The sequence below is a fragment of the Cetorhinus maximus genome, chromosome 7, assembly GCF_964194155.1.
Source record: "Cetorhinus maximus chromosome 7, sCetMax3.hap1.1, whole genome shotgun sequence".
Classification (NCBI taxonomy): domain Eukaryota; kingdom Metazoa; phylum Chordata; class Chondrichthyes; order Lamniformes; family Cetorhinidae; genus Cetorhinus; species Cetorhinus maximus.
The window spans coordinates 3,376,085-3,395,440 of NC_135885.1; the positions used below are offsets into that span (position 1 = coordinate 3,376,085).

At 45.4% G+C, this 19,356-nt stretch overlaps 1 protein-coding gene across 1 annotated transcript in view; it reads right to left on the bottom strand.

Annotated features, from left to right (window-relative positions):
* pgm2l1 (phosphoglucomutase 2-like 1) overlaps positions 1–9,285 on the bottom strand; it is a 112,223-nt gene extending 102,938 nt beyond the window's left edge. The window contains exon 1 of the mRNA XM_078544977.1: positions 8,961–9,285. Within this exon, the coding sequence (XP_078401103.1) occupies positions 8,961–9,071 (111 nt within the window). The 5' untranslated portion in view covers positions 9,072–9,285. The remainder of the gene's footprint in view (positions 1–8,960) is intronic.
* Between the last annotated feature and the right edge of the window lie 10,071 nt (positions 9,286–19,356).

Consider the following 19,356-nt stretch of genomic DNA (forward strand, 5'->3'; position numbering starts at 1 on the left):
TTGAACATGCATAGTCTTCCTTTGCTAACATCTGGGGTCTTGAGCCAAAATTGGAATAGCTGTCCTGGACAAGTCAAGCAAAAGTCTGACATAGCTATACCTCACAGCATCAAACCTTTCAGCCAATGACAAATAACACATCCCCAGGTATCCCCTATTCAATGGCAGGACATTCCCACCAGAGGTAGCAGCACTATACCACAACTGACACAATTGACTCCTGACCTGTGAAGTCCCTTAACAACGGTCAACAATGGGAGAGGAAACTTACAGCTGATTACCACCTACTGTCCTCCCTCAGCTGATGAATCAACACTTGTTGGGGAGGCAGTGGCATTGTGACCAGACTAATAATCCAGAGAGCCAGGGTAATGCTCCAAGGACCTGGGTTCGAATCTCATCTCGAGGGCAATTAGGGATGGACAATAAATGCTGGCCCAGCCAGCGAGGCTCATATCCCATGAATGAATTTTTTAAAAAAGGCAGGTGGTGGAATTTAAATTCAATAATAAGTCTGGAATTAAGAGTCTAATGATGACCATGAAACAATTGTCGTAAAAACCCATCTGGTTCACTAATATCTTTTAGAAACATAGGAGCAGGAGTAGGCCATTCGGCCCTTTGAACCTTCTCCTCCATCCAATGTGATCATGGTTGATCCTCTATCTCAACGCCATATTCCCACTTTCTCTCCATACCCCTAATATCCAAAAATTTATCAATTTCTTTCTTAAATATACTCAGGGACCCAGCCTCCACAGCCTTCTGTGGTAGAAAATTCCACAGGCTCACCACCCTCTGAGTGAAGAAATCCAGTCTGTCTAGCTCTGTTAGAATTTTATACACTTTAATCAGATCCTCTCATTCGTCTAAACTCTAGTGAATACAGGCCCAGTCAAAACAATCTCTCCTCATACAATAGTTCTGCCACCCCCAGTATCAGCCTAGTGAACCTTTGCTGCACTCCCTCTATGGCAAGTATATCCTTTCTTAAGTAGGGAGACCAAAACTGCACGCAATACTCCAGGTTTGGTCTCACCAAGGCTCTGTATAACTGCAGTAAGACATCCCTACTTCTGAACTCAAATCCTCTCGCAATGAAGGCCAACATACCATTTGCCTTCCTAATTGCTTGCTGCACCTGCCTATTTACTTTCATTGACTGGTGTACAAGGACACCCAAATCCCTTTGTACATCCACATTTCCCAATATGTCACCATTTAAATAATACTCTGCCTTTCTATTTTTCACACCAAAGCGTATAACTTCACATTTATCCAAGTTATACTGCATCTGCCATGTGTTTACCCAAACACACAACTTATCTAAATCGCCCTGAAGTCTCCTTGCATCCTCCTCACAACTCCGCCCAGTTTTGTGTGGCGTCAACAAACTTGGAAATATTGCATTTGGTTCCCTCATCCAAGTCATTTATATATATCGTGACTAGCTGGGGCCAAGCACTGATCCCTGCGGTACACCAATAATCACCGCCTGCCATCCTGAAAAAGGCCTATTTATTCCTGTTTCCGGTCTGTCAACCAATTCTCAATCCATGCCAGTATACGACCCTCAATCCCATGTGATATAAATTTTGCCCACAAGTGTCTTATGTGGGACTTCATCAAAAGCCTTCTTGAAATACAAAAATGCACCACACCCACTGATCCTCCCTTATTTATTCTACAAGTTACATCCTCAAAAAACTAGTTAAGCATGATTTCCCCTTCATAAACCCATGCTGATTTTGTCTAATCCCATTAATGCTTTCCAAGTGTTCTCTACGTATCTTTAAGGAAGGAAATCTGCTGTCCACACCTGGTCTGGCCTACATGTGACTCCAGGCCCTCAGCAATGTGGTTGACTCTTAAATGCCCTCTGAAATGACCTAGCAAGCTACTCAGCTCTCAAGGGCAATTAGGGATGAGCAATAAATGCTGGCCTAGCCAGCGACAACCCCATCCCATGAACAAATGAAAAAAAAAATGAAGCCCTGGAGATAGCAAGGGCACAGAATGTAGTTTGGGTGGAGAATTTCACTGTCCCTCACCAAATGTGGCACAACAGCACTGTTGACAGAGCTGGCCTTGATCTGAAGGGCATGTCTACCAGACCAAGCCTACGGCAACGGCGAGAGAACCAACAAGAGAGAAAAACTTATCTCACCAATCTACAGTCCTTGTGGAGAGGGTCCTGTCTTCAAACTAGGACATCCTCCGCCATGCTGCTTGGCACTATTATTGTGCTAAATAGGATACTCAAAATAGCTCAAAACTGGTGCTGTGGGTAATCAGCAGCAGTAAAACTGAATTCATCCACAATCTGCAAGCTCATGGCCCAACAAATCTCACTCTACCATCACCATCGAGTCAGGGGACCAGAAGAGTGCAGGACGGCTTGCAGAACCATGCATACCTAAAGATAAGGTGCCAACCTAGTGAAGCTACAATACAGCATCCCCACCATCATACAAGCCAGCTTTCAGCCACTTTGATTTACTCCCACATGATACCAAGAAACAACAAAGTGCACTGGATATAGCAGCGGATATAGGTCCCAACAACATCGCTGCTAGAGTACTGAAGACTTATGCTTCAGAACTAGCCACGTCCTTAGCCAAGTTGTAACAGCACAGCTCAACTCTGACAAAGCAGAAAATTGCCTAGGTATGTTGTGTCCACAAACAAGCACAACAAATTCAATGTGGTCAATTACTTCCCCAATCATCTCTCAACTATTTAGGGATTGAAATGCATTTTCAACAGTGGTAGAGCAGCACTTGCTCACCAATAACCTGCTCACCAAAGTTCAGTTTGGGTTCTGCCAGTGCCACTTAGCTCCAGATTTCATTACAGGCTTACAAACATTGACAAAATGAGCTTAATTCCAGAGGCGAAAGTGACTGATTTTGATATCAAGGCAGCATTGACAAAATTGAAATCAATGGGATTCAGGGGGGGAAACTCTCCACTGGCTGAAGTTAAACCTGACACAAAGGAAGATGGTTGTAATTGTTGGAAGCAAATCAACTCAAGGACTTCACTGTAGGAGCTCCTCAGGGCAGCGTCCCAGGCCCAACTATCTTCAGTTACTTCATCAACATAAGGAATGTTCACTGATGATTGCAGTTTTCAGTTCTTCAGTTCGATTTGCAATCCTCAGATAATGAAGTGTGCGGCAAGGCCAGGACAATATTCAGGCTCAGGTTGAATAACATTCATGTCGCAAAAGTGCCAGGAAATTACGATCTCTAGCCAAGAGAAAGTCTCACCACCTTTCCTTGACGTGCAATGGCATTACCATCATCAAAACTGTCATCAACATCCTGGGGGTCACTACTGGCCAGAAACTTACCACATAAATACTGTGGCTACAAAGGCAGGTCAGAGGTTGGGAATTCCACAGCAAGTGATTCATCTTCTGACTTCCAAACTACCTTTCAACCATCTACAAAGGCACACGTTAGGAGTATGACAGAATACTCCACACTTGCCTGGATATGTGCCACTCTGACAACAACCGGAACAAAGCAACCTGCTTGATCAGCACCCCATCCACCAGCTTAAACATTCACTCCCTCCACCACAAGTTCACTGTGAATGTGGTGTACACAATCTACAAGATGCAATGCAGTAACTTGCCAAGGCTTCTTTGACAGCACCTTCCAAACCCATGACCTCTATCACCTAGAGAGATGATGGACTGCATGGGAATACCACCTCTTGCGACCGCCCTTCCAAGACACACACCATCATTGGCTTGGTATTCCTTCATTGTTCGAGTCAAAACCCTGGAACTACCGACCTCACTGAGGAAATGCCTCCGCTACTCAGACCAGAGCGGTTCAGGAAAGCAGTTCACTACACCTTAAGGGCAATTTGCAATAAAAGCTGGCCTTGCCAGCAATACCCACATATCATGAACAAATAAAGGAAATTTACTGAAAATAACTAAATTTACCGTATAAATGCCCATCAAGCACCAAATCTCAGACATTTGATAAAAAGATAAAAAGTTTATTTTTCCTGTCAATTATCAGTGCAACTCAAGTTATCAAATGCTATCAAATTCATCCCAAGATTTGCTCTGTCGTTATAGGTTTTACAATAATTAAGTTCCAATTAACTATCAGAACACCCAACATAGTTCCACATTCTAGTTTGAACAAGCATGTCTGAGTACTAATCCATTGAAAAGGATTCACAGAACTCTTTTTTAAAAAAAAGTTCAGTACATTAAAAATCAATTTCCGTGAGATTCCTTGAACTGAAAGGTTATAAATAGGTGATGGATCCTAGCCAATGTACAGAGTCTGAAAAAGCGATGATCTTGAAAAGTAAACATTGCCTTGAAAAGCCAAAGACTCAGCTGCAGCACAAAAGTTCTCGTTACTGAAGTCAAAGATGAGCTCTTACTGTGTTGAGCTCATCCATACTAAGGTCTAAAACGGTGATGAAAACTTACATCAAAACATTAGCAGGACAGGAAACTTCCTTCAAAAATCAAACACCCACCTTATTAGAAAAATGCTAAAGATATCCAAACATAAGAAATGGAATCCTTTTCAGATATGCTTTTATTTTGAATGGCTTACTTCTTCCCCCTTCTTTCCCCCACCCCAATCCCATTTTTATACTTTCTTCACTTCCCTCCTCAGTCTTCACTACATATTAACTTAGATGGTGAACAATCAACAATTGTCCGGATAACATGAGAAATCACCGTCAACATATGCCCAACATACCCCAAAATAGGCTCCACACTGCCCTATAATTTCCTCCCTTCCCAAGGGTAATGAATCATGTCATTGAAAAATTTCACTGATACTGGGAGCCCAAAAGCACCCCAGGCCAACAACTAATCTGTTTTGAAGGGCAACAGCAAGATATTCCATCATGGGAGGCATTACAAGAGTACAATAGTATCAGTGTTTAATATCTACAAACGTGGGGCAATTTCAGAATTCAGGAAGTGATTTTCCCTTTTATACTCCAAGTCGTTGGGGGCCCATTATAGTGCCTTGGCTGAGATCAGTTAATGAACGTGAACAGAAGTATGGAAACAGGCTATTTGGCCCAGTCTATGTTGCTGTTTATCCTACAGATGAACAATTGTCCTAATCCAATGTGGCCATTCAGTTCCCATTTCTCTTTATTCCCCTGTTCTTCAACCATGCATGTAACCTATTATATCTCAACATAGTCTCTGCTTTAAGTCACCAATTCAAACATGGCATTCCACAGTATCACAAGCTGCTAAGTAAAATTGTTTCTCCTGTTCTCTGCCCCAAACCTCTTGCATTATCATTTCACCTTATCTGGTGGCCTCTTGTATCTAGACAGTGAGAGATCTGAAACAATCTGTGTCTATCTAGTCCCTCCCATGTTTTCAGGATTGTAAACATATATCAAGTCACCTGACAATCTCCTCAGTTCTAACAAAAATCAGCCCCAATTATCCAAGTCTTTCTTCATATTAGTGTTTTCTCAAACCTGATGAGTCTACATTGTCCCCTATTGCTTTAACATCCTTCCTATAGTTAGAGCCCAAAATATTACACAACCCAAGTAGTCTTTCAAATCCCTAATTACTAAAATGAGTATTACTTTCACACTGCCTTTCTCAATCTCCCCTTTGCCCCAACTGATCCAGGATGCTTATAGAAGAAGTTCCCCCCGCCTCCCTTCACCCCATAAGTCTGTTTTGTTGTTCCATGTTGCTTAATAAAAGATCTGTGATGGGGAGCTAGTATATCAACTTAGGTAGTATATCAGTTTAGGTAGCATAGCCAACAGTTCTAGATACCCACCATACAAATGTACTGTTGAGGTTAAATAGAGGACAGGTTGAAGTGTACACTGTATTCTGGCTAGGATCCTTTTTATCTAAAAGAAAAAATTGCACTGAGCAACCATTACCCTATTCATCCATCTTTCTTTGTCTTTTTCTGTATAGTGCAGTAGACCTGACATAAAAGCAGAAAATATTGGAAATACTCAGCAGGTTATGGCAGCATCTGTGGTGAGAAAAACCAAGGTAACATTTCAGGCTTATGACCTTTCATCAGAAGTGGGAAAAGTTAGAAAGATAAAATGTAGCAGGTTTTGAGCAAGGGGTGGGATAAGGACAAAAGGAAGGTCTATGTTAGGATGATAGACACAAAAGACTGAATAACAAAAGAGTTAGTCTTCCAGGTCAAAGGAAATTACCCTTCAACAGAACTGAGTAAAAAAAAAACAATCGAAAAAAAAGACTCGAAATGTCAACTCTTTTCTTCTCCGCCGATACTGCCAGACCTGCTGAGTTTTTCCAGGTAATTCTGTTTTTGTTTTGGATTTCCAGCATCCGCAGTAGTTTTTTGTTTTTAGGTCAAAGGAAATGGTGGATGAGGCAAGAAAATAAACAAAAGATGTTCCTAGAGCAGTGTGCTGAGTGAAAGAAAAGAATTAGAGAAAAAAACCAAAACAATCAAAGAAAAGGAAACAAAATGGGTGTCGAGATTATGGTCTGACCAGGAAGTTAGATAGGCTTTTGTTTCCAGAGTCAATCAGATGAAATGCTTTCTGCATTTGCAAGAACGTCAGAGTGTTTTAAATTTGCTATAAGAGTGCAAATGATCTTTTCCTATCCCAATGTAACAGGGTTGTCTGCAGAATGGTATTGCAGTAACCTCACAGACCGCTTATCAATTCAAATGTGATGTCAACTTTATTTTTTATTTGATCTTCACATGTTAGAGATGTCAGAAGTACAAGCTTATAATTTAACAAACTAATTAAAATTACAAGTACTGTACATATATTGAAAGAAAATAAGAAAGAACACAAACTAATTATTATCCTCAAAGCAACCTACCCAACCACCAACATTCTCCCCAGCCTTCCTGGAGCATGAAGCAGCATCACTATACATCATGGAGCCCTACATCAATGCTATAGTTCCATTAAATAGGAAAATGAGCAGGTCATTCAGCCCCTAAAGCCATTCAATTAGATCATGGTTGATCTGTATCTAATTCCATTTCCTGCTGACTTTGTTCCATATTCCTTATTGATATTTTTTTTATTTAATGTAACATCAGTGTTGAACGATCAAAGTGCCACAATCTACTGATTGGAGAGAAACCCCAGGTTTCCATGACCCCATGAAAAAGTATCTCCTTATTTTATTTTAAATGACCTTGCTCTAATTTTAAAATTAGTACCTCCATTTACCCATGACATCAACCCCCTCCCCAGTAGGGGTACCTCCATTTACCCATGACATCAACCCCCTCCCCAGTAGGGGTACCTCCATTTACCCATGGCATCAACCCCCTCCCCAGTAGGGGTACCTCCATTTACCCATGACATCAACCCCCTCCCCAGTAGGGGTACCTCCATTTACCCATGGCATCAACCCCCTCCCCAGTAGGGGTACCTCCATTTACCCATGGCATCAACCCCCTCCCCAGTAGGGGTACCTCCATTTACCCATGGCATCAACCCCCTCCCCAGTAGGGGTACCTCCATTTACCCATGGCATCAACCCCCTCCCCAGTAGGGGTACCTCCATTTACCCATGACATCAACCCCCTCCCCAGTAGGGGTACCTCCATTTACCCATGACATCAACCCCCTCCCCAGTAGATGTACCTCAAATTGCCCAGTACATCAAGCCCCTCCCTCAGAGGGGTACCTCTATTTACCCATTACATCGACCCCCCTCCCTCACAGGGGTACCTCCAATTACCCAATACATCAACCCCCCCACCCCCACCCTCCCCTTCCTCACAGGAGTACCTCCAATTCCATCAATCCGCTCCCTCACAGGGGTACCTCCAATTACCCATTACATCAACCTCCCCCCCCCCCCACCCCCACCCCCCCCTTCCTCACAGGAGTACCTCCAATTCCATCAATCCGCTCCCTCACAGGGGTACCTCCAATTACCCATTACATCAACCCCCCCCCCCCTCCCTCACAGGGGTACCTCCAATTCCATCAATCCGCTCCCTCACAGGGGTACCTCTAATTACCCATTACATCAACCCCCTCTCCCTCACAGGGGCACCTCCATTTACCCATGACATCAACCCCCTCCCCAGTAGGTGTACCTCCATTTACCCATGACGTCAACCCCCTCCCCAGTGGGTGTACCTCCATTTACCCATGACATCAACCCCCTCCCCAGTAGGTGTACCTCCATTTACCCATGACGTCAACCCCCTCCCCAGTAGGTGTACCTCCATTTACCCATGACATCAACCCCCTCCCCAGTAGGTGTACCTCCATTTACCCATGACATCAACTCCCTCCCCAGTAGGTGTACCTCAAATTGCCCAGTACATCAAGCCCCTCCCTCAGAGGGGTACCTCTATTTACCCATTACATCGACCCCCCTCCCTCACAGGGGTATCTCCAATTACCCAATACATCAACCCCCCCCCCTTCCTCACAGGAGTACCTCCAATTCCATCAATCCGCTCCCTCACAGGGGTACCTCCAATTACCCATTACATCAACCCCCCCCCTCACAGGGGCACCTCCAATTACCCATTACATCAACCACCCCCCTCCCTCACAGGGGTACCTCCAATTCCATCAATCCGCTCCCTCACAGGGGTACCTCCAATTACCCATTACATCAACCCCCCCCCCCCCCCCCCCACCAAAAGTAAGTGTACCTCCAATTGCTTAGTTCATCATCCCGCCCCCGCCCAGTCAGTTGGTACCCACCAGCATCGCGAGCCACCCAGTGTTGCCGATAGCAACGCGTTCAAATACCAACAGTCTGACCGCGTGCAGCAGCCAAACACCAGGCGCTCCGCCGGGGCAGGGTTTATGCCTAAATGTAAATAGACCGAACTCAAATAGTTTCCAGAACGAATTTTGGGCGAAAAGGGGACTAAATCCTAAGGTAAATAACCGTATGCGCCTGCGTGGGGCGGAGGGGATAGAGGGAGGGATATAGACCTGACCTGGTCCCACAACAGCCACCGGTAAAGAGCCTGCTCCAGCTCCTGGTCTCCATCGTGATAGGAATCCCCTTTCAGCGGGTTCGCGTTCACATCCTGCGCACTGTCTCCCATCGCCACGAGAGAGAGAGAGAAAGATACTGAAGCGCTAACCGACACACTTTTTATATATAAGCACACACGATACCAAAAAAAATAAAAAGCTCCCGCCGTGTCACCCGGTCCTTCAGTGACCACAACGCCGCTTCTTCTCCATCGCGCTCACGCTACCACAGCCAGCGTTGAAGCTTTTTATTGTTGCCTTCCCCTAATGTCTCAATCTGCGCCTGCGCGGCGCTGCGGCCGCCGCGTTTGTAGTTCTTCCGCCCCGGTAATCGCGGAGGCGGCTGTGCGAGCGGACTACAACTCCCAGCAGGCACCGCGCGTCAGGCTCTCCGCGGTTACCTAGGGAACGACGTGAGGCTGGCCAGAAAGCGAGGGGCGGTGTCTAAGCTCGCTGTGGCGCCTCTCGGGAATTGTAGTTTCTGTTATTCTGCAATTGCCATGCACATTATGTGAATTGCCACACAACAGACTTCTCACGAAAGTCATGGAATAAAAGGGACAGTAGCAACGTGGATACAAAATTGGCTGAGGGTTAGGAAACAGAGAGTAATGGATATTTTTCGGGCTGGAAGAATGTTTGTAGTGAGTTCCCCAGGGGTCGTATTGGGTCTCTCGTTTTCCCTGATATATATAAATGATCTAGATCTTGGTATGCAGGGGACAATTTCAAAGTTTGCAGAAGACACAAAACTTGGGAGAATTATAAACTGTGAGGAGGACAGTGTAGAACTTCAAAAGGACATTGACACATTGGTGGAGTGGGCAGATAGGTGGCAGGTGAAGTTCAATGCAGAGAAGTATGAGGTGCCATATTTTGGTAGAAAGTATACTATTCTAAAGTAAAAGCAAAATACTGTGGGTGCTGGAAATCTGAAACAAAAGCAGAAAATGCTGGAAAAACTCAGCAGTTCTAACAGCATCTGTGGAGAGAAAAACATAATTAACGTTGCAAGTCCGTATGACTTCTTCAGAGCTAAAGAGAATTAAAAATGTGATAAAATTTATCCTGTTTAGGGGGGGGGGGTGGAGCAGGTGAAGCTGGATAGATTGCCAGCGATAGGTGGGGGCAAAGGAGAGATTGACAAAGATATCATGAACAAAAGGACAAAGGAGGTGTTAATGGTGGTGGTAAGGGCTAAATGAGGTGTTGATAGTGGCATTAAGATAAGAAAGCAGGATATGATAATAGCAGGACAAGGGTAAGTACTCTGAAAAGAACATGAACAAGTGACAGATGGTCCTGGTGGGGGTGGGGGAAAGGACAGTGGTAGGGGAAAAAATATCAAAAATAGGATAAAAGGTGGGGATAAAACAATGAATCACTTTCACTCCAACAGCCTTTGCACTCCAAGGATCATCCTCTGCCATTTCTGTCAACTCCAGCATGATGCCACCACCAAACACATCTTCCCCTCACCCCCCCCACCCTTGTCGGCATTCCGTAGGGACCATTCCCTCCGGGACATCCTGGTCCACTCCTCCATCACCCCCAACACCTCATCCCCCTCCCACGGCATCTTCCCATGCAACCGCAGAAGGTGCAACACCTGTCCCTTTACCTTCCCCCTCCTCACCGTCCAAGGGCCCAAATATTTCTTCCAGGTGAAGCAGCGCTTCACTTGCACCCCCTTCAATTTGGTCCACTGCATTCACTGCTCCCAATGCGGTCTCCTGTACATTGAAGAGACCAAAAGCGGGTGACCGCTTTGTGGAACACCTCCGGGCTGTCCGCAAGCATGATCCAGACCTTCCTGTCGCTTGCCATTTAGAGTCAGAGTCATTTGAACACACCATTCTGCTCTCATGCCCACATGTCTGTCCTTGGCCTGCTGCAATGTTTCAGTGAAGCCCAACGCAAACAGGAGGAACAGCACCTCATCTTCTGATTAGACACTTTACAGCCTTCCAGACTTAATATTGAGTTCAACAAGTTCAGACCATGAACTCTCTCCTGTATCCTCACCCATTTTTTATCCTTTTCTTCAATGTTCATTTTTATTTTTTATCCATTTATTATTTATTTTCATTTTTATTCATTTATTCATTGTCCAAATCATTTATGTACACCACAAACAGCAAGGGCCCCAGCACCGAGCCCTGTGGAACCCCACTGGAAACAAACTTCTAGTCACATAAACATCCCTCTACCATCACCCTCTGTTTCCTACCTCTCAGCCAATTTTGGATCCAAGATGCCACTTTGCCTTGGATCCTATGGGTTCTTACTTCCTTGACCAGTCTGCCATGAGGGACCTTGCTAAAGCCTTGCCAAAGTCCATGTAGACCACATCACAGCCAGGGTTCTCCGGACTTGGTTCCCCCCTTTGTTTTTACAGGAACATATTTGCCCTGTACTCTTGCTGTTTCCTCCTTGAATGCCTCCCACTATTCGGACACAGTTTTATCTGCAAGTAGCTGCTCCCAATCCACTTACGCCAAATTGCATCTCATCTTAGTAAAATTAGCCTTTCCCCAGTTTAGAACTTTTATTCCCAGCCCAACCTTATCCTTTTCCATAACTATCCTAAATCTAACTGAGTTATGGTCACTATCTCCAAAATGCTCCCCTACTGATACACCTTCCATCTGCCCGGGCTCATTTCTGAAGATTAGGTCCAGAACTGCCCCCTCCCTTGTTGGGCTTTCTATGTACTGGCTAAAAAAGTTCTCCTGGATGCAACTTAAGAATTTTGCTCCCTCCCTACCTTGCACACTAAAACTATCCCAGTTAATATTTGGGTGGTTAAAATCCCCTACTATTACTGACCTACTATTCTTACACTTTGTGGAAATTTGATTACATATTTGATCCTCTATCTCTCCCTGATTGTTTGGGGGCCTATAGTACACACCCAACAGCTTGTTTACCTCTTTTGTGTTTTTTTACTTCTACCCATATGGCCTCATTTGATGATCCTTCCAAGATATCATCCCTCCTCACTGCCAGAATTGATTCCTTGATCAATATTGCAACCCCTCCTACAGTAATAGAGTTCTACAGCACATCTTGTCTGTGCAGGCCATCAAGCACCTATCTATTCTAATCTCACTTTCCAGCATTTGGCCTGTAGCCCTGTATGCTATGGCATTTCAAGTGCTCATCTAAATTCTTCTTAAATGTTGTGAGGGTTCCTGCCTCTACCACCCCCTCAGGCAGTGTGTTCCAGGTTCCAACCACCCTCAACCCCCTCTAAACCTCCTGCCCCTTACCTTAAATCTATGCCCCCTGGTTATTGACACCTCCACTAAGGGGAAAAGTTTCTTCCTATCTATGCCCCTTATAATTTTGTATACCTCTATCAGGTACCCCCTCAGCCTTCTCTGCTCTAAGCCTATCCAGTCTCTCTTCATAGCTGAAACACTACAGCCCAGGCTACATCCTGGTGAATCTCCTCTGCACTCTCTCCAGTGCAATCACATCCTTCCTATAGTGTGACGACCAGAACTGCACACAGTGCTCCAGCTGTGGCCTAACTAGCATTTTATACAGCTCCAACATAACCTCCCTGCTCTTATATTCTATGCCTCGGCTAATAAAGGCAAATATCCCATATGCCTTCTTAACCACCTTATCTACTTGTGCTGCTGCCTTCAGGGATCTATGGACATGTACACCAAGTTCCCTCTGATCCTCTGTATTTTATAGGGCCCTACCATTCATTGTGTATTCCCTTGCTGTGTTAGTCCTCCCAAAATGCATCACCTCACACTTCTCGGGATTAAATTCCATTTGCCACTGCTCTACCCTTCTTACCAGCCCATCTATATCATCCTGTAATCTAAGGCTTTCCTCCTCACTATTTACGATACCACCAATTTTCGTGTCATCTGCAAACTTACTGATCATACCTTCTATATTCACGTCTAAATCATTAATATACACTACAAACAGCAAGGGTCCCAGCACCAGTCCCTGCGGTACACCACTCGTCACAGGCTTCCAATTGCAAAAATAACCTTCGACCATCACTCTCTGCTTCCTGCCACTAAGCCAATTTTGGATCCAATTTGCCAAATTGCCTAGATCCCATGGGCTCTTACCTTCTTGACCATTCTTCCATGCGGGACCTTGTCTAAAGCCTTACTTAAGTCCATGTGGACTACATCAACTACACTACCCTCATCTACACAACTTGTCACCTCCTTAAAAAATTCAATCAGATTTGTTAGACATGATCTCCCCCTGACAAAGCCATGCTGACTAGCCCCGATTAATCCCTGCCTCTCCAAGTGGAGATTAATCCTGTCCCTCAGAATTTTTTCTGAACCACAACCTCTGACTGTTCACCCTCCCCCTTTCTGAATGCCATGCAACTGTTCTGTGACATCCTTGACCTTGGCACCAGGAAGGCAACACACCATCCTGGAGTCACGTCTTTTCAATTCATTCACGGGATATGGGTTTTGCTGGCTGGGCCAGCATTTATTGCCCATCCCTAATTGCCCTTGAGAAGGTGGTGGTGAGCTGCCTTCTTGAACTGTTGCAGTCCATGTGGTGTAGGTACACCCACAGTGCTGTTAGGAAGCAAGTTCCAGGATTTAGACCCAGCGACAGTGAAGGAACAGCGATATATTTCTAAGTCAGGATGGTGAGTGACTTGGAGGGGAACTTCCAGGTGGTGGCGTTCCCATCTATCTGCTGCCCTCATCCTACTACATGGTAGTGGTCGTGGGTTTGGAAGGTGCTGTTGGAAAGCTTTGGTGAATTCCTGCAGTGCATCTTGCAGATGGTACACACTGCTGCCACTGTGCATAAGTGGTTGAGGAAGTGAATGTTTGTGGATGTGGTGCCAATCAAGTGGGCTGCTTTGTCCTGGATGGTGTCAAGCTTCTTGAGTGTTGTGGGAACTGCGCTCATCCAGGCAAGTGGGGAGTATTCCATCACACTCCTGACTTGTGCCTTGTAGATGGTTGACAGGCTTTGGGGTGTCAGGAGGTGAGTTACTTGTCACAGGATTCCTAATCTCTGACCTGCTCTTGTAGCCACAGTATTTATATGGCTAGTTCAGTTCAGTTTCTGGTCAATGGCAACCCCCAGGATGTTGATAGTGGGGGATTCAGTGATGGTAATGCCAATGGATTCTCTCTTCTTGGAGATGGTCATTGCCTAATACTTGTGTGGTGCGAATGTTACTTTCCACTTGTCAGCCCAAGCCTGGATATTGTCCAGGTCTTGCTGCATTTGGACATAGACTGCTTCAGTATCTGAGGAGTTGTGAATGGTGCTGAACATTGTGCAATCATCTGCCAACATCCCCGCTTCTGACCTTATGATGGAAGGAAGGTCATTGTTGAAGCAGCTGAAGAGCTGAGGGCACTACCCTGAGGAACTCCTGCAGTGACGTCCTGGAGCTAAGATGACTGATGTCCAACAACCACAACCATCTTCCTTTGTGCTAAGTATAACTCCAGCCAGCGGAGAATTCCCCCACCACCACCACCACCCCACCGATTCCCATTGACTCCAGTTTTGCTAGGGCTCCTTGATGCCACACTCGGTCAAATGCAGCCTTGATGTCAAGGGCAATCACTCTCACCTCGGGAGTTCAGCTCTTTTTTCCACGTTTGAAACGAGGTTGTAATGAGGTCAGGTGCTGAATGACCCTGGCAGAACCCAAACTGGGCGTCAGTGAGCAGGTTATTGCTAAGCAAGTGCCGCTTGATGGTACTGCTGATGACCCCTTTCATTACTTTGCTGATGTTCGAGAGTAGACTGATGGGGCTGTAATTGGCCGGGTTGGATTTGTCCTCCTTTTTGTGTACAGGACATACCTGGGCAATTTTCCGCATAGCTGGGTAAGTGCCAGTGTTGTAGCTGTACTGGAACAGCTTGGCTCTGGGTGCGGCAAGTTCTGGAGCACAAGTCTTAAGTACTATTACCGGAATGTTGTCAGAGCCCATAGCCTTTGCAGTATCCAGTGCCTTCAGCCGTTTCTTGATATCACAGAGCGAATTGAATTGGCTGAAGGCTGGCATCAGTGACACTGGGGACCTCTGCAGGAAGCAGAGATGGATCATCCACTCAGCACTTCTGGCTGAAGATTGTTGCAAATGCTTCAGCTTTATCTTTTGCACTGGGCTGGGCTCATGTGCTGGGCTCCTCTGTCACTGAAGATATTTGTGGAGCCTCCTCCTCCAGTGAGTTGTTTAATTGTCCACCACCAATCACCACTGGCAGAGCTTAGATCCAATCCGTTGGTTGTGGGATTGCTTAGTTCTGTCTATCACTTGCTGATTATGCTGTTTGGCACGCAAGTAGTCCTCTGTTATAGCTTAAACAAAAACAAAAATACCTGGAAAAACTCAGCAGGCCCGGCAGCATCTGCGGAGAGGAACACAGTCAATGTTTCGAGTCCAAATGACCCTTCAACAGAACTAAGTAAAAATAGCTTTACCAGGTTGACACCTCATTTTTAGGTATGCCTGGTGCTGCTCCTGGCATGCCCTCCTGCGCTCTTCATTGAACCAGGGTTGATCCCCTGGCTTGATGGTAATGGTAGAGTGAGGGATATGCCAGGCCATGAGGTTACAGATTGTGTTCAAGTACAATTCTGCTGCTGCTGATGGCCCACAACGCCTCATGGATGCTTGAGTTGCTATATCTGTTCAAAATCTATCCCATTTAGCACGGTGGTAGTGCCACACGACACGTTGGAGGGATCCTCAATGTGAAGGCGGGATTTTGTCTCCACAATGACTTATGCGGTGGTCACTCCTACCGATACCGTCATGGACAGATGCATCTGCGGCAGGCAGGTTGGTGAGGATGAGGTCAAGTATGCTTTCTTTCTTGTCGGTTTTCTCACCACCTGCTGCAGACCCAACTATATCCTTTAAGACTCGGCCAGCAGTGGTGTTACCAAGCCACTCTTGGTGATGGACATTGAAGTCTCCCACCCAGAGTACATTCTGTGCCCTTGCCACCCTCAGTGCTTCCTCCAAGTGGTGTTCAATATGGAGCAGCACTGATTCATCAGCTGAGGGAGAGCGATACATGATAATCAGCAGGAGGTTTCCTTGCCCATGTTTGATCTGACGCCATGAGACTTCATGGAGTCCAGAGTCAATGTTGAGAACTCCCAGGACAACTCCCTCCCCGTGACTGTATACCACTGTGCCGCCACCTCTCCTGGGTCTGTCCTGCCAGTGGGAGAGGACCTACCCAGCGATGGTGATGGTGGTGTCTGGGACATTATCTGTAAGATATGATTACGTGAGGATGACTATGTCAGGCTGTTGCTTCACTAGTCTGTGTGACAGCTCTCCCAATTTTGACACTAGCCCCCAGATGTTAGTAAGGAGGACTTTGCAGGGTTGACAGGGCTGCGATTGCTGGTGTCGTTTCCGATGCCTAGGTCGATGCTGGGTGGTCCGTCCGGTTTCATTCCTTTTTTGCAACTTTGTAGTGGTTTGATACAACTGAGTGGCCTGCTGGGCCATTTCAGAGGGCAGTTAAGAGTCAACATTGCTGTGGGTCTGGAGTCACGTGTAGGCCAGAACGGGTAAGGACAGCAGATTTCCTTCCCTAAAGGGCATTAGTGAACCAGATGTGTTTTTACAACAATCGACAATGGTTTCCTGGTCATCATTAGGCTTTTAGTTCCAGATTTTTATTGAATTTAAATTCCACCATCTGCCGTGGCAGCATTCAAATCCAGAGCATTACCCTGGGTCTCTGGATTACTAGTCCAGCAACAATACCACTATGCCATTGCCTCCCCTAAAGGGGAGGCTATCTACGGCTGCAGAAGCACCTGTCTGCACCCCTCACTATTGAGTCTTCTAATACTATTGCTCTTGCACTCTTACTCCTCCCCCCTTGTGCACTGAGCCACCCACAGTGCCGTGAACTTGGCTCTGGCTGTACTCTCGAGAGAAACTTTCACCCGCACCCTTTTCCAACACAGAAAAACGGTTTTTGAGTGAGATGCACTCTGGGGCTTTCCTGATTACCTGCCTGCCTCCCTTCTTCTGACTGGTGGTCACCCATTCCCTCTCTGCTTGCACTTCCTTATGCTGTGGAGTGACCAATCTAAAAATCTGCTATCCACGTAACCCTCAGCCTCGCGGATGCATCACTATGTCTCCAGCTGATGCCCAAGCTCCGAAACCTGTTGCTCAATGGTCAAGCCAGTGGCACTTCCTGCACATGTAGTCAATCAGACTGCAAGGAGTGTCTAAAAATTCCCACATGCTGCTGGCCGTACAACACACGGGACTGAGCTCCCTTGCCATACTTTTTGTTTGTTTTAATTAAAAGACTATTTCCTTAAATTTAAGCCAAGTAGAAACTATTTAGTCTTTCTTAAAATAATGCTGAGACTCTTACCTTCTGTAAAAAAAGACACTTATCCACTACCTACCAATCAGCTCGCTCCCTTGTCCTGATGTTGGTCCTTTCGAACTCCAGCATCGCCGAGTGTCTGGGTAAGAACTGGCTCCCTCACAGGTAAACTCCGCTCCTGCTCCACTCCTCTTCTATCCCCGTCTCTATCTCAACTGAATACCCTATAACCAGGAATGTTGAGCTGCCAATCCTACCCTTCTTTTAGCCAAGTCTCGGTCATAGATATGATATCATACTCCCATCTGTGCCCTCAGCTCGTCAGTCTTATTCCTCAGGTTCCTTGCATTAAAATATATTCCATTTAGCCTTGCTAAACTCACTTCTTTCTTATCTAGCCTATGATTCCTCTGCCTTCCAGACTCACTTACTAGCGTTTTAACTTCTAATTCCATCCCAGCTTCTCTCCCAGAAGACCATAAGACATAGGAGCAGAAGTAGGCCATTCGACTCATCAAGTATGCTCTGCCGTTCAATGAGATCATGGCTGATCTGATAATCCTTAACTCCACTTTCCTGCCTTTTTCCCATAACCCTTGATGCCCTTACTAATTAAAAATCTGTATCTCAACCATGAATATACTTAACGACCCAGCCTCTACATCCCTTTGCGGTAAAGAATTCCACAGATTGACTATCTTCTGAGAGAAGAAATTCCTCCTCATCTCTGTTTTAAGTGGGCGCCCCCTTATTCTGAGATTATGCCCTCTGGTCCTAGACTCTCCCACAAGGGGAAACAATCTCTCAGCATCTACCCTGTCAAGCCCCCTAAGAATCTTATATGTTTCAATAAGGTCACCTCTCATTCTTCTATATTCCAATGAGTACAGGCCCAACCAACTCAACCTCTCCTCTTAAGAAAATCCCTCCATCCCCGGGATCAACCTAGTGAACCTTCTCTGGACTGCCTCCAATGCCAGTATATCTTTCCTTAGATAAGGGGACCAAAACTGTTCACAGTATTCTAGGTGTGGTCTAACAAGTGCCTTGTATAGTTTTACTAAGACTTCCTATTTTTATACTCCATTCCCTTTGAAATAAAGGCCAACATTCCATTTGCCTTCCCTATTACCTGCTGAACTTGTGTGCTAGCTTTTTGGGATTCATGCACGAGGACCCCCAAATCCCTCTGTGCTGCAGTTTTCTTCAGTCTTTCTCCATTTAAATAATATTCAGCTCATCTATTCTTTCTCCCAAAGTGCATAACCTCAGACTTTCCCACATTATATTCCATCTGCCACATTTTTGCCTACTCACCTAACCTGTCTATATCCCTCTGTAGACTCTTTGTGTCATCTTCACCACTTGCCTTCCCATCTATTTTTGTGTCATCCGCTAACTTGGTGATAGTACATTAATTTCCCGCATCAAAGTCATTAATATATATTGTAAAAAATTGTGGTCCCAGCACTGATCCCTGTGGCACTCCACTAGTTACAGGTTGCCATTCTGAAAATGGCCCCTGTATCCCAACTCTGTCTCCTATTAGTTAGCCAGTCCTCTATCCATGCTAATATACTACCCCCAACACCATGGACTCCTATCTTATTAAGTAGCTTTATGTGTGGTACCTTATCAAATGCCTTTTGGAAATCCAAATATATTACATCTACTGGTTCTCCTTTATCTATCTCACTTGTTACGTCCTCAAAGACTTCTAATAAATTTGTCAGGCATGATTTCCCCTTCATGCTGACTCTGCTTGATTATATTACGCATTTCTAAATACTCTGCTATTACATCCTTTATGATAGAGTCTAACATTTTCCCAATGACAGATGTTAAGCTAACTGGCCTGTTTTTTGTCTCCCTCCCTTTTTGAATAAGGGTGTTACATTGGCAGTTTTTCAACCACCTAGGACTTTTCCAGGATCTCTTGGAAGATTACTACCAGTGCATCCACTATCTCTGCAGCTATTTCCTTTAATATCCTAGGATGCAACCCATCAG